Raw genomic sequence first — 14,374 nt, forward strand, 5'->3', positions numbered from 1 at the left:
GCATCATACACACCAATACACACCAGAGCATCATACACACCAATACACACCAGAGCATCATACACACCAATACACACCAGAGCATCATACACACCAATACACACCAGAGCATCATACACACCAATACACATCAGAGCATCATACACACCAATGCACATCAGAGCATCATACACACCAATACTTCACCAGAGCATCATACACACCAATACTTCACCAGATCATCATACACATCAATACTTCACCAGAGCATCATACACACCAATACACACCAGAGCATCATACACACCAATACACATCAGAGCATCATACACACCAATACTTCACCAGAGCATCATACACACCAATACACACCAGAGCATCATACACACCAATACACAACAGAGCATCATACACACCAATACTTCACCAGAGCATCATACACACCAATACACACCAGAGCATCATACACACCAATACACATCAGAGCATCATACACACCAATACTTCACCAGAGCATCATACACACCAATACACACCAGAGCATCATACACACCAATACACAACAGAGCATCATACACACCAATACTTCACCAGAGCATCGTACACACCAATACTTCACCAGAGCATCATACACACCAATACTTCACCAGAGCATCATACACACCAATACACACCAAAGCATCATACACACCAATACTTCACCAGAGCATCATACACACCAATACTTCACCAGAGCATCATACACACCAATACTTCACCAGAGCATCATACACACCAATACACACCAAAGCATCATACACACCAATACTTCACCAGATCATCATACACATCAATACTTCACCAGAGCATCATACACACCAATACACACCAGAGCATCATACACACCAATACACACCAGAGCATCATACACACCAATACTTCACCAGATCATCATACACATCAATACTTCACCAGAGCATCATACACACCAATACACACCAGATCATCATACACACCAATACTTCACCAGAGCATCGTACACACCAATACACACCAGAGCATCATACACACCAATACACACCAGAGCATCGTACACACCAATACACACCAGAGCATCATACACACCAATACACACCAGAGCATCATACACACCAATACACACCACAGCATCATACATACCAATACACCCCAGAGCATCATACACACCAATACACACCAGAGCATCATACACACCAATACACACCAGAGCATCATACACACCAATACACAAAAGAGCATCATACACACCAATACACACCAGAGCATCATACACACCAATACTTCACCAGAGCATCATACACACCAATACACAAAAGAGCATCATACACCCCAATACATATCAGAGCATCATACACACCAATAAACACCACAGCATCATACACACCAATACTTCACCAGAGCATCATACACACCAATACACATCAGAGCATCATACACACCAATACACACCAGAGCATCATACACACCAATAAACACCACAGCATCATACACACCAATATTTCACCAGAGCATCATACACACCAATACACACCAGAGCATCATACACACCAATACACACCAGAGCATCATACACACCAATACACATCAGAGCATCATACACACCAATACATATCAGAGCATCATACACACCAATATACACCAGAGCATTATACACACCAATACACACCAGAGCATCATACACACCAATACACACCAGAGCATCATACACACCAATACTTCACCAGAGCATCATACACACCAATACACACCAGAGCATCATACACACCAATACACACCAGAGCATCATACACACCAATACACACCAGAGCATCATACACACCAATACTCACCAGAGCATCATACACACCAATACACATCAGAGCATCATACACACCAATACACACCAGAGCATCATACACACCAATACACGCCAGAGCATCATACACACCAATACACACCAGAGCATCATACACACCAATACACACCAGAGCATCATACACACCAATACACATCAGAGCATCATACACACAAATACACACCAGAGCATCATACACACCAATACACATCAGAGCATCATACACACCAATATACACTAGAACATCATACACACCAATACACACCAGAGCATCATACACACAAATACACACCAGAGCATCATACACACCAATACACATCAGAGCATCATACACACCAATACTTTACCAAAATACACCCCAGAGCATCATACACACCAATACTTTACCAAAATACACACCAGATCATCATACACACCAATACTTTACCAAAATACACACCAGAGCATCATACACACCAATACTTTACCAAAATACACACCAGAGCATCATACACACCAATACTTTACCAAAATACACACCACAGCATCATACACACCAATACTTTACCAAAATACACCCCAGAGCATCATACACACCAATACTTTACCAAAATACACACCACAGCATCATACACACCAATACTTTACCAAAATACACCCCAGAGCATCATACACACCAATACTTTACCAAAATACACACCAGAGCATCATACACACCAATACTTTACCAAAATACACCCCAGAGCATCATACACACCAATACTTTACCAAAATACACACCAGAGCATCATACACACCAATACTTTACCAAAATACACACCAGAGCATCATACACATCAATACTCTACCAAAATACACACCAGAGCATCATACACACAAATACACACCAGAGCATCATACACACCAATACACATCAGAGCATCATACACACCAATACTTTACCAAAATACACCCCAGAGCATCATACACACCAATACTTTACCAAAATACACACCAATACTTTACCAAAATACACCCCAGAGCATCATACACACCAATACTTTACCAAAATACACACCAGAGCATCATACACACCAATACTTTACCAAAATACACCCCAGAGCATCATACACACCAATACTTTACCAAAATACACACCAGAGCATCATACACACCAATACTTTACCAAAATACACACCAGAGCATCATACACACCAATACTTTACCAAAATACACCCCAGAGCATCATACACACCAATACTTTACCAAAATACACACCAGAGCATCATACACACCAATACTTTACCAAAATACACCCCAGAGCATCATACACACCAATACTTTACCAAAATACACACCAGAGCATCATACACATCAATACTTTACCAAAATACACACTAGAGCATCATACACACCAATACTTTACCAAAATACACACCACAGCATCATACACACCAATACTTTACCAAAATACACACCAGAGCATCATACACACCAATACTTTACCAAAATACACACCACAGCATCATACACATCAATACTTTACCAAAATACACACTAGAGCATCATACACACCAATACTTTACCAAAATACACACCACAGCATCATACACACCAATACTTTACCAAAATACACCCCAGAGCATCATACACACCAATACTTTACCAAAATACACACCAGAGCATCATACACACCAATACTTTACCAAAATACACACCAGAGCATCATACACACCAATACTTTACCAAAATACACACCAGAGCATCATACACACCAATACACACCAGAGCATCATACACACCAATATACACCAGAGATCGATTGCTCCTGTCTGCCTCGCTGTGACTGCTGCTGCTGTGAGTTTGTTTGCTGCGTCTAAGCCTCGTATTAGCTTCGTATTTCTTTCTGTTTTGAACCATCATTTATTATAAATTCTAGTTGTTTATACTACTAAATACAGCTTACTCAACATCTCAGATTAACCTGACATTGCTAGCTTCCGTTATTGTCAGCACAACACGCTAACTCACTAGCCTTTTAACGCACCACCCGTGCGCTCAGTTATTTATTTTTCTCTCGCGCGCCCGCGCCTTTGAGTTCATAAAAGCCCAGGTGAGTAAGAATCAGTCAACAAACACGGTGAGTAATGTCTTCTCCTGTTATTGTCACCTGCACTTCATGTCACATGTTTACCATAGCCTTCTCTGTCGGCAATATAGGATTTATATGTGATAAATGCAAGGAGACAGTCAGGCTGACGGAGAAGATTTCAGAACTAGAGACACGCATCCAAACTTTAATCGAGAATAGTAAGAAGAGTGCTAGAGCTTTAGATACTATTTTGGATGCGCCTAGCCTAGTGAACTCTTTACATGAGTCGGTTCCGGCTGAAGTAGAGCCCGTGCAGCAGGGCAGATGGGTGACAGTGAGAGATCGCTCTAGTCGCGGATCAAAAAACCACTTTTCCGTTCCGATAACAAATCGATTTGCCCCGCTCAGTGAAACACCCACTGAGAATTATTCTGATTGTGCCCTAGTTATTGGCGATTCTATTACACGGAACGTGAAAATAGAGACACCAGCCACCATAGTCACATGTTTGCCGGGAGCCAGAGCGCCTGACATCAAAGCAAATTTGAAAGTGCTGGCTAATGCTAAACGTAAATTCTCTAAGATTATTATTCACGTCGGCACTAATGATGTTCGACTCCGCCAGTCGGAGATCACCAAAATTAATATTAAAGAGGTGTGTGAACTTGCAAGTACGATGTCAAGCACTGTAATTTGCTCTGGCCCCCTTCCTGTTCGCCGGAGTGATGAGATAGTTAGTAGATTGTGTTCACTCAATGGCTGGCTGTCTGGGTGGTGTCCACGAAATAATATAGAATTCATAGACAATTGGAAAAGTTTTTAGGGCAAACCTGACCTGTTGAAAAGAGATGGTATTCATCCCTCCTGGGATGGTGCTGCTCTTCTCTCTAGTAATTTGGCTCATAGTCTTAGAGATAAAACATGACAATCTGGGCCTCAGGTCAGGAAGCAGACAGACTGGCTTAACCGACCGTCTGCTAGCGGCCTCACGTCACCAAGGTCAGATAAATCCCATCACATAGAGCCTCTTTCACCTAGATATCATCATATAGAGACTGTGTCTGTTCCCCGATCTTGGAAATCAAAAATACGTTCAAACCCATCTAAGGTTAAAAATTTAATTGATCTTCAACAAATAAAAAATAGATATAATACAAATGAGCAAATGATAAAGCTTGGGTTGCTGAATATTCGATCTCTTACTTCAAAAGCGCTAATAGTTAATGATATGATTACAGATTATAACCTAGATGTGCTGTGTTTAACAGAAACCTGGCTAAAACCAAACGATTACATTGCTTTAAATGAGTCAACCCCACAAGATTACGGTTATAAACATGAACCTCGTCTGAAACGCAAAGGAGGAGGTGTTGCTGTAATTTATAGTAATATTTTCAAAACCACTAAGAAATCTAGTTGTAAATATAATTCTTTTGAAGTGTTGGTGCTTAATGTAAAAATATCTAGTGTAAACGATAAATCACGTTTGAAAATTCTGCTGGCTACTGTATACAGGCCACCAGGGCACCATACAGACTTTATCAAAGAATTTGCGGACTTTCTATCAGAATTAGTATTGGCTGCAGATAAAGTGCTAATTGTTGGTGACTTTAATATACACATAGATAATGAAAAAGATGCATTGGGATTGGCATTTAAAGACATTATAAACTCAATTGGAGTTAGACAACACGTGTCAGGACCGACTCATTGTCGTAATCATACTCTAGATCTAATACTATCACATGGAATAGATGTTGATGCCGTTGAAATACTGCAACAGAGTGATGACATCTCAGATCACTATCTAGTCTCGTGTAAATTACATTTAGCCAAGGCTGCAAAGCCGACTCCGTGTTATAAATATGTTAGACCGATTACTTCTGCTACTAAAGATTGCTTTATCAATAATCTTCCTAATCAGTTTCATCATCTCAGCATCCCGGATAGCTTAGAAGAACTTGATATTGCAACAGAAACTTTTAACTCTCTCTTTTCCAGCACTTTAGACACAGTTGCTCCGCTGCGCTTAAAGAAGATTAAAGAACATAGTCCAACGCCGTGGCACAACGAGCACACTCAGGCCCTTAAGAGAGCAGCCAGAAAAATGGAGCGCAACTGGAAGAAAACAAAACTAGAGGTGTTTCGGATTTCATGGAAGGAGAGCTCGATTGCTTACAGAGAGGCTTTAAAAGCTGCTAGATCTGCTTATTTTTCAACCCTATTAGAAGAAAATAAACATAATCCTAGGTATTTATTTGAAACAGTGGCTAAACTAACGAAAAAGAAAGCTTCAAGCCCAGAAGTTTCCAAGAAACACAGCAGTAATGACTTTATGAACTTCTTCACTTATAAGATCGATAATATCAGGGACAAAATTATAACTATGCAACCGTCTAATACAGTATCGCATCAGGAAGCGCATTGTAGTCTCCCTGAGGGAAAATTTGATTCATTCATTGCTATAGGAGAGGAAGAATTTTGCAAACTCGTCAAATCATCTAAATCCACAACGTGCATGTTAGACCCTATACCGACTAAGCTGCTGAAAGAGATGCTTCCAGATGTCATAGATCCTCTTCTTAATATCATTAATTCATCTTTGTCTCTAGGATACGTACCAAAAACCTTTAAGCTAGCTATGATTAAACCGCTTGTTAAAAAACAGCAACTTGATCCTACAAAACTAGTCAATTACAGGCCGATCTCTAATCTGCCATTTCTGTCAAAGATATTAGAAAAAGCAGTATCCTCACAACTGTGTTCCTTTCTTGAAAGAAATGATATCTGCGAGGATTTTCAGTCCGGATTTAGACCGTACCATAGTACCGAGACAGCTCTCGTTAGAGTCACAAATGATTTGCTCTTATCATCCGATCGTGGTTGTATCTCTTTATTAGTATTACTGGATCTTAGTGCTGCATTTGACAACATTGACCACAACATCCTTTTAAATAGACTCGAACATTATATTGGCATTAGTGGAATTGCACTAGCATGGTTTAAATCATACTTATCTGACCGTTATCAGTTTGTAGCAGTAAATGAAGAGATGTCTTATCAATCACAAGTTCAGTATGGCGTACCACAAGGCTCAGTACTAGGACCGCTGCTGTTCACTCTGTATATGCTACCATTAGGAGATATCATTAGGAAACATGGAATTAGCTTTCACTGTTATGCCGACGATACTCAGCTGTATATTTCTTCAAAACCTAACGAAACCTACCAATTCACAAAATTAACGGAATGCATTGCTGATATAAAAAATTGGATGACTAGTAATTTCCTACTACTAAATTCAGAAAAAACAGAGATTCTAATTATTGGACAAAAAACTTCCACACGTAATAACCTAGAGTACTGTCTAACACTTGATGGCTGCTCTGTTAAGTCTTCGTCGTCGGTTAGGAACCTGGGTGTGCTCTTTGATACCAATCTTTCATTTGAAAGTCATGTGTCTAGTATCTGTAAAACCGCTTTCTTCCATCTTAAAAATACATCTAAATTACGTCATATGCTCTCAATGAATAATGCAGAACAATTAGTTCATGCGTTTATGACCTCAAGGCTAGATTATTGTAATGCTCTACTGGGTGGTTGCCCTGCACGCTTAATAAACAAACTACAGCTAGTTCAAAATGCAGCAGCTCGAGTTCTTACTAGAAACAGGAAGTATGACCATATTAGCCCCGTTCTGTCAACACTGCATTGGCTGCCTATTAAACATCGTATAAATTTTAAAATATTGCTGATCACTTACAAAGCACTAAATGGTTTAGCTCCGCAGTACTTGAGCGAGCTCTTAACTTATTATAGTCCTTCACGTCTACTGCGATCTCAAAATTCCGGCCAGTTAATAATACCTAGAATATCAGAATCGACTGCTGGCGGTAGATCCTTTTCCTACTTAGCACCAAAACTCTGGAACCGTCTTCCTACCATTGTCCGGGAAGCAGACACACTCTGTCAGTTCAAATCTAGACTAAAAACACATCTCTTCGGCCTAGCATACACATAACACATTATAGACTTCTATAATTAGGCTGCATAGTTTAGAACAGCCGGGACCGGGAACACTTCCCGTAAATCCTGATGTACTTGGTACATCATAATAAGGATGGCGTCTACGCTAATATTAGTCTCTCTGTCTATCCCGAGGTTTACTGCTGTCCACCGGAACCAGGCCGTATCCAGATCTGATGAAGGACCAGCGCCAGGACACGACGACGACGCCGCTGACCTGAAGTGTCAACCAGTCTCTCCTCCTCTCCACTCTGACTTCAACCAACCGGAACTGGACAAATACTCTGATTCATTCTGAACTTCATACACTGTTCACTCATTGGCCAGAGGAGAACTGGCCCCCGACTGAGCCTGGGTTCTCCCAAGGTTTTTTCTCCATTCTGTCCCTGATAGAGTTTTGGTTCCTTGCCGCTGTTGCCTTACCTTCTGGCTTGCTTAGTTGGGGACATTTAATATTCAACAATATTATAGATCTGCCTTAAAGGTGGACGATGATGAAATTGTTTTTTTGTATTATTTTCATTTTATCACTGTGAAGCTGCTTTGATACAATCTGTATTGTAAAAAGCGCTATATAAATAAAGATGACTTGACTTGACTTGAGAGCATCATACACACCAATACACACCAGAGCATCATACACACCAATACACACCAGAGCATCATACACACCAATACACGACAGAGCATCATACACACCAATACTTCAGCAGAGCATTATACACACCTATACACACCAGAGCATCATACACACCAATACACACCAGAGCATCATACACACCAATACTTTACCAAAATACACACCAGAGCATCATACACACCAATACACACCAGAGCATCATACACACCAATACTTCACCAGAGCATCTTGAACTTTAGTGGAAGAACATCCTCTGACCGTCAGTCACATGATCAATGGCATGCGTTTACAGACAATAGATGGATAATCTAGACTTAGAGCACAATCAATCAGAAATATTAATCTTTTTTTGTAACAACCTTTCTCTGTTCAAAGATGGATGGACAGACAGACAGACAGACAAATAGATATAGACAGAGAGAGAGAGAGAGAGAGAGAGAGAGAGAGAGAGAGAGAGAGAGAGAGATAGATAGATAGATAGATAGATAGATAGATAGATAGATAGATAGATAGATAGATAGATAGATAGATAGATAGATAGATAGATAGATAGATAGATAGATACATAGATACTCACTGGAGGTAAACGGAGGCCTGACACACACACACACACACACACACACACACACTGGCACACCGCAGAGGATGATGAAATATCTCCCATGATGCTCACGGAGAGGCCGGCTCCATATGGACTTGCATCAGCAAACGTTGCAGAAACAGAAACAGAAACAGCGCCCAAGGACACAAGCAGCAACCCCCCCCCCCCCCCCCCCCCACACACACACACACACACACACACAAACACACACACACTGCATTGGAGAATCACCAAGAGCTGCCGTTCACTGCTTTCTCACGAGGGCAAACAAACAACTGAGAGTCCCAGCTGACAGGGAACGTTCTCACAGTTACGAACTAACATTGCATTGTTTTGTTAACACGTCTTTGTTCGCTGGGATCCGCTCAGTTCAAACCCTGATGTGAACGAGATCTGAGAGATGCTAACCATCATGTTCTACTGAAGAGAGAACACCACAGGGGTCTGAGGGTGCGATCGTGAAGGATTCCTCTAAGAGACGCCTGCGGTCAGACATGAACCAGTGTTAGCGTTAGCACCCGCTGAACTGGAAACCAGCATCACCCCGAGAAGGTTCAGCGCCGGGTCAGTGTTTCCAGCATGTTTATGAAGAACAGACACTTCAAACGTTTCTGAGAAACTTCCACTAGAAAAAATCTCAGAGAATTACCATTTTTTGTTTCTCTGTTCTTGTGTTTGTTCTCCCCGAGGCTCGTGCTGAGCGTTCACCCAGCGCTGTCAGACTAGGGTTCCACGGGATGTCTCTACATTAATTATGCAAACGAAGATGCAAGAGAACTGCAATCTAATCTCACATGCAGTGAAGCTGTTTGAACAGGTCATCGAACACGACTGGAATGAAGCGGATCGGTAAACCGTCATCATCTACACTCAATCATACAGAGAACAAGTGAGGGATAATGTACATCCAGCCGGTTGTTATCTCAGAATAAACCCCCTTCAGGTGTGTGTGTGTGAGTGATCTCAGAATCTGAGATCACACACACACACACACACACACACACACACACACACACACACACACACACACACACACACAACACACACACAACACACACACACGCACACACACACACACACACACACACACACACACACACACACACAACACACACACACACACACACACACACACACACGCACACACACACACACACACACACACACACACACCTGAAGGGGTTTATTCTGAGAGAATAACTGGATGGATGTACATTATCCCACTTATTTCACGGATACTTGCCCTTGCCATTTAAGTTAATAATCACACACAAAATATTGATCTGAGTTTAAATATTTGATTAGGTGTTTTATTACTTCCGCGGAGAGAGCAGTTTCAGCTAGACGGACATTTAAGAGATACGGTATACAGTCATACCACTTATTACACAGCATTTCAACACATGAATAATTATGAACACATGAATAAGAGATATTTATTTCAGATTAAACTGTTTTAAAATTTTACCTGTTTGTATTTTATAATCCAACAGTGTGAAAAACAATAGTCACAAAATGGCCGCCGCTGCGGTTGTATGAAACAAGAGAGAGAGTGAGTCCACAATACTGGATGGCAAAACTTTCACAAGGAAAAAACTTTCCTAGCGAGTGTATAGCGCTGATGTCTTCAGTGACCCGGATGAGCCTGTGTTTCTGTGTTCTGTTGTTATCTAGGAATAACATATCGCTGGATGGAGCAATTGACCAATGATAATCAAGTATTCCACAGAGCCGTGTGATAAGAGCTGAGAACCAATCATCACCAACACAAACAGGGTTCAGGATGACTGCCCGACCTCTCTGTGCCAGGACCACGTTAACAGCTGACTGAAACCCACCTGAATAAGTGAGGTGAGAAAGAGTGAGAGAGAAAATATAGACACTCAACGAGTCAGACATCTCAGAGCGAAGCTCAATCAGCAAACGCTGATTACAGGAGTCTCTACTCATACATGAACTGACAGGCTCTCTACAGATTCCACAGCTCAACGTGGAGTGGAATCACAGCAAAAAAATGCTAAATTAATAAATGAAAATGTAAAGTCCAGTTTTCACAATGTCACTGATATTCCAGCACACCTTCATTCAATGGCGGAGGCCTCGTGCTCATTCCTGTGGTTCAAACTCATCCTTGTAGTTCAAACTCATCCTTGTAGTTCAAACTCATTCCTGTAGTTCAAACTCATTCGTGCTCATTCCTGTAGTTCAGACTCATTCTTGTAGTTCAAACTCATTTCTACTCATTCTTGTAGTTCAAACTCATTCTTGTAGTTCAAACTCATTCCTACTCATTCTTGTAGTTCAAACTCATTATTGTAGTTCAAACTCATTCCTACTCATTCCTGTAGTTCAAATTCATTCTTGTAGTTCAAACTCATTCCTACTCATTCCTGTAGTCCTCCTCAGTATTTTGTTCCAATCACCTGGATTTGCTAATTAGCACAGTTTTTTTAGCCAGGAGATAGAACTAATTAGTGAAATCAGCTGACTGAGTTCATGGATGGAATAAACATATGGCAGGACTTTTACTTTCTGACCCCTGGACTTTCCACCTCTGCTGTAGTTCAAACTCATTCTTGTAATTCAAACTCATTATTGTAGTTAAAACTCATTCCAGTAGTTCAAACTCATTATTGTAATTCAAACTCATTATTGTAGTTCAAACTCATTATTGTAATTCAAACTCATTATTGTAGTTCAAACTCCTTCCTACTCATTCTTGTAGTTCAAACTTATTCTTGAATTTCAAACTCATTCCAGCAGTATTTCAAACTCATTCCAGTAGTTCAAACTCATTCATGTAGTTCAAACTTATTCTTGAATTTCAAACTCATTCCAGCAGTATTTCAAACTCATTCCAGTAGTTCAAACTTATTCATGTAGTTAAAACTCATTATTGTAGTTCAAACTCATTCCTTCTGATTCTTGTAGTTCAAACTCATTCTTGAAGTTCAAACTCATTATTGTAGTTTAAACTCATTCTTGTAGTTCAAACTCATTCTTGTAGTTCACACTCATTCCAGTAGTTCAAACTCATTCTTGTAGTGCAAACTAATCATTGTAGTTCAAACTCATTCCAGTAGTTCAAACTCATTCCTGTAGTTCAAACTCATTCATGTAGTTCAAACTCATTATTGTAGTTCAAACTCATTCCTACTCATTATTGTAGATCAAACTCATTATTGTAGTTAAAACTCATTCTTGTAGTTCAAACTTATTCTTGTAGTTCAAACTCATTCCTACTCATTCTTTTAGTTCAAACTTATTCTTGAATTTCAAACTCATTCCAGCAGTATTTCAAACTCATTCCAGTAGTTCAAACTTATTCATGTAGTTAAAACTCATTATTGTAGTTCAAACTCATTCCCTCTCATTCTTGTAGTTCAAACTCATTCTTGAAGTTCAAACTCATTATTGTAGTTCAAACTCATTCTTTTAGTTCAAACTCATTCTTGTAGTTCAAAATCATTCCTACTCATTCTTGTTGTTCAAACTCATTATTGTAGTTCACACTTATTCCAGTAGTTCAAACTCATTCTTGTAGTGCAAACTAATCATTGTAGTTCAAACTCATTATTGTAGTTCAAACTCATTCCTACTCATTATTGTAGATCAAACTAATTATTGTAGTTCAAACTCATTCCAGTAGTTCAAACTCATTCTTGTAGTTCAAAATCATTCCTGTTGTTCAAACTCATTCCTGTTGTTCAAACTCATTCCAGTAGTTCAAACTCATTCTTGTAGTTCAAAATCATTCCAATTCAATCTTGTAGTTCAAACTCATTCATGTAAAAAAATCCTTCCTGTAGTTCAAACTCATTTTGTAAAGCTGCTTTGAAACAATCTACATTGTTAAAAGCGCTATATAAATGAAGATGACTTGACTTGACATGTAGTTTAAACTCCATCCTACTCATTCCTGTAGTTCAAACTCATTCCAGTAGTTCAAACTCATTCCTACTCATTCCTGTAGTTCAAACTCATTCCTACTCATTCCTGTAGTTCAAACTCATTCCTGTAGTTCAAACTCCATCCTACTCATTCCTGTAGTTCAAATTCATTCCTGTAGTTCAAACTCCATCCTACTCATTCCTGTAGTTCAAACTCATTCCTGTAGTTCAAACTCATTCCTACTCATTCCTGTAGTTCAAACTCATTCCTGTAGTTCAAACTCCATCCTACTCATTCCTGTAGTTCAAACTCATTCCTACTCATTCCTGTAGTTCAAACTCATTCCTACTCATTCTTGTAGTTCAAACTCATTCCTACTCATTCCTGTAGTTCAAACTCATTCCAGTAGTTCAAACTCATTCCTACTCATTCCTGTAGTTCAAACTCATTTCTACTCATTCCTGTAGTTCAAACTCATTCCAGTAGTTCAAACTCATTCCTACTCATTCTTGTAGTTCAAACTCATTCCTACTCATTCCTGTAGTTCAAACTCATTCCAGTAGTTCAAACAGAGCAACTCCCAGGGTAACCAATAAAAAGTGCATTTACCCTAAATGCAATAGAAGCTTCTTTGAATGAAAGTGTCTGTCATTAAATATACTCAAGAATCACATCTACTCGACCCGAGTTTGAGTCCAGGCTCCAGGGACCTTTCCCGATCCCGGAACCCTCTCTCTTCCACTCCCTGTGAGTTATCTATCCATTTTGATAAAGGCAAAAATGCAACAAATAATAAGTCTTTCAAATGAAACTGTACCGCCACACTGGCACCTACCGTGGCTTCCCCGCGTCAGGAAGGGCATCCGGTTGATGGCGATGGGAACAGTGCCGTGTTTATTATGGAAATGGTGAACGTGATGTGTTGTGCTCAGACTGGACGATACTCTAGCCGAGACCGCCGGGCCCGGGAAGGCGAGTAATGCCAGGGACAGAACCAGTCTCCATAGACCTGACACACTGGTCCAGAAGACCCTGAGCGCCGGGGCTCGTGGGTAAAGCACTAATCCACTGCTCAGAAGCAAAGCAGAAGAGAAAGGGGGTGGGGCTTCCATGCCACGCCTCCTTACGTGACACGAACAGGAAGACATGTCAGGCCAAGCCGGTATCCATGATTTCTAGATTCCCGCAGCTGGGAAAAATGCCTTAATCACGAGGAACAGAAAAAACTGCAAATAGAAAAAACTTTCCAATCAAAAAAAGCAATCCACAGATGAGGTAGACCAACCTTTAAAACCCCAAAAAGATGAGGAAAACTGTGCATGCGGAGCAGTAATA

At 40.3% G+C, this 14,374-nt stretch overlaps 1 protein-coding gene across 6 annotated transcripts in view; it reads right to left on the minus strand.

The window, feature by feature from the left end:
• nrxn2b (neurexin 2b) overlaps nucleotides 1-14,374 on the minus strand; it is a 249,335-nt gene that overhangs the window by 135,597 nt on the left and 99,364 nt on the right. The window contains exon 1 of one of the 6 annotated variants that reach the window (XM_079603466.1): nucleotides 13,875-14,374. This exon is cut by the window's right edge and continues 687 nt beyond it. The exons of the other annotated variants lie outside the window; for them this stretch is intronic. Coding sequence (XP_079459592.1) covers nucleotides 13,875-14,187 — 313 coding nt within the window. The 5' untranslated portion in view covers nucleotides 14,188-14,374. The remainder of the gene's footprint in view (nucleotides 1-13,874) is intronic. 6 annotated transcript variants of the gene reach the window in all.

This window comes from Phoxinus phoxinus, assembly GCF_949152265.1.
Source record: "Phoxinus phoxinus genome assembly, chromosome: 2".
Lineage (NCBI taxonomy): Eukaryota > Metazoa > Chordata > Actinopteri > Cypriniformes > Leuciscidae > Phoxinus > Phoxinus phoxinus.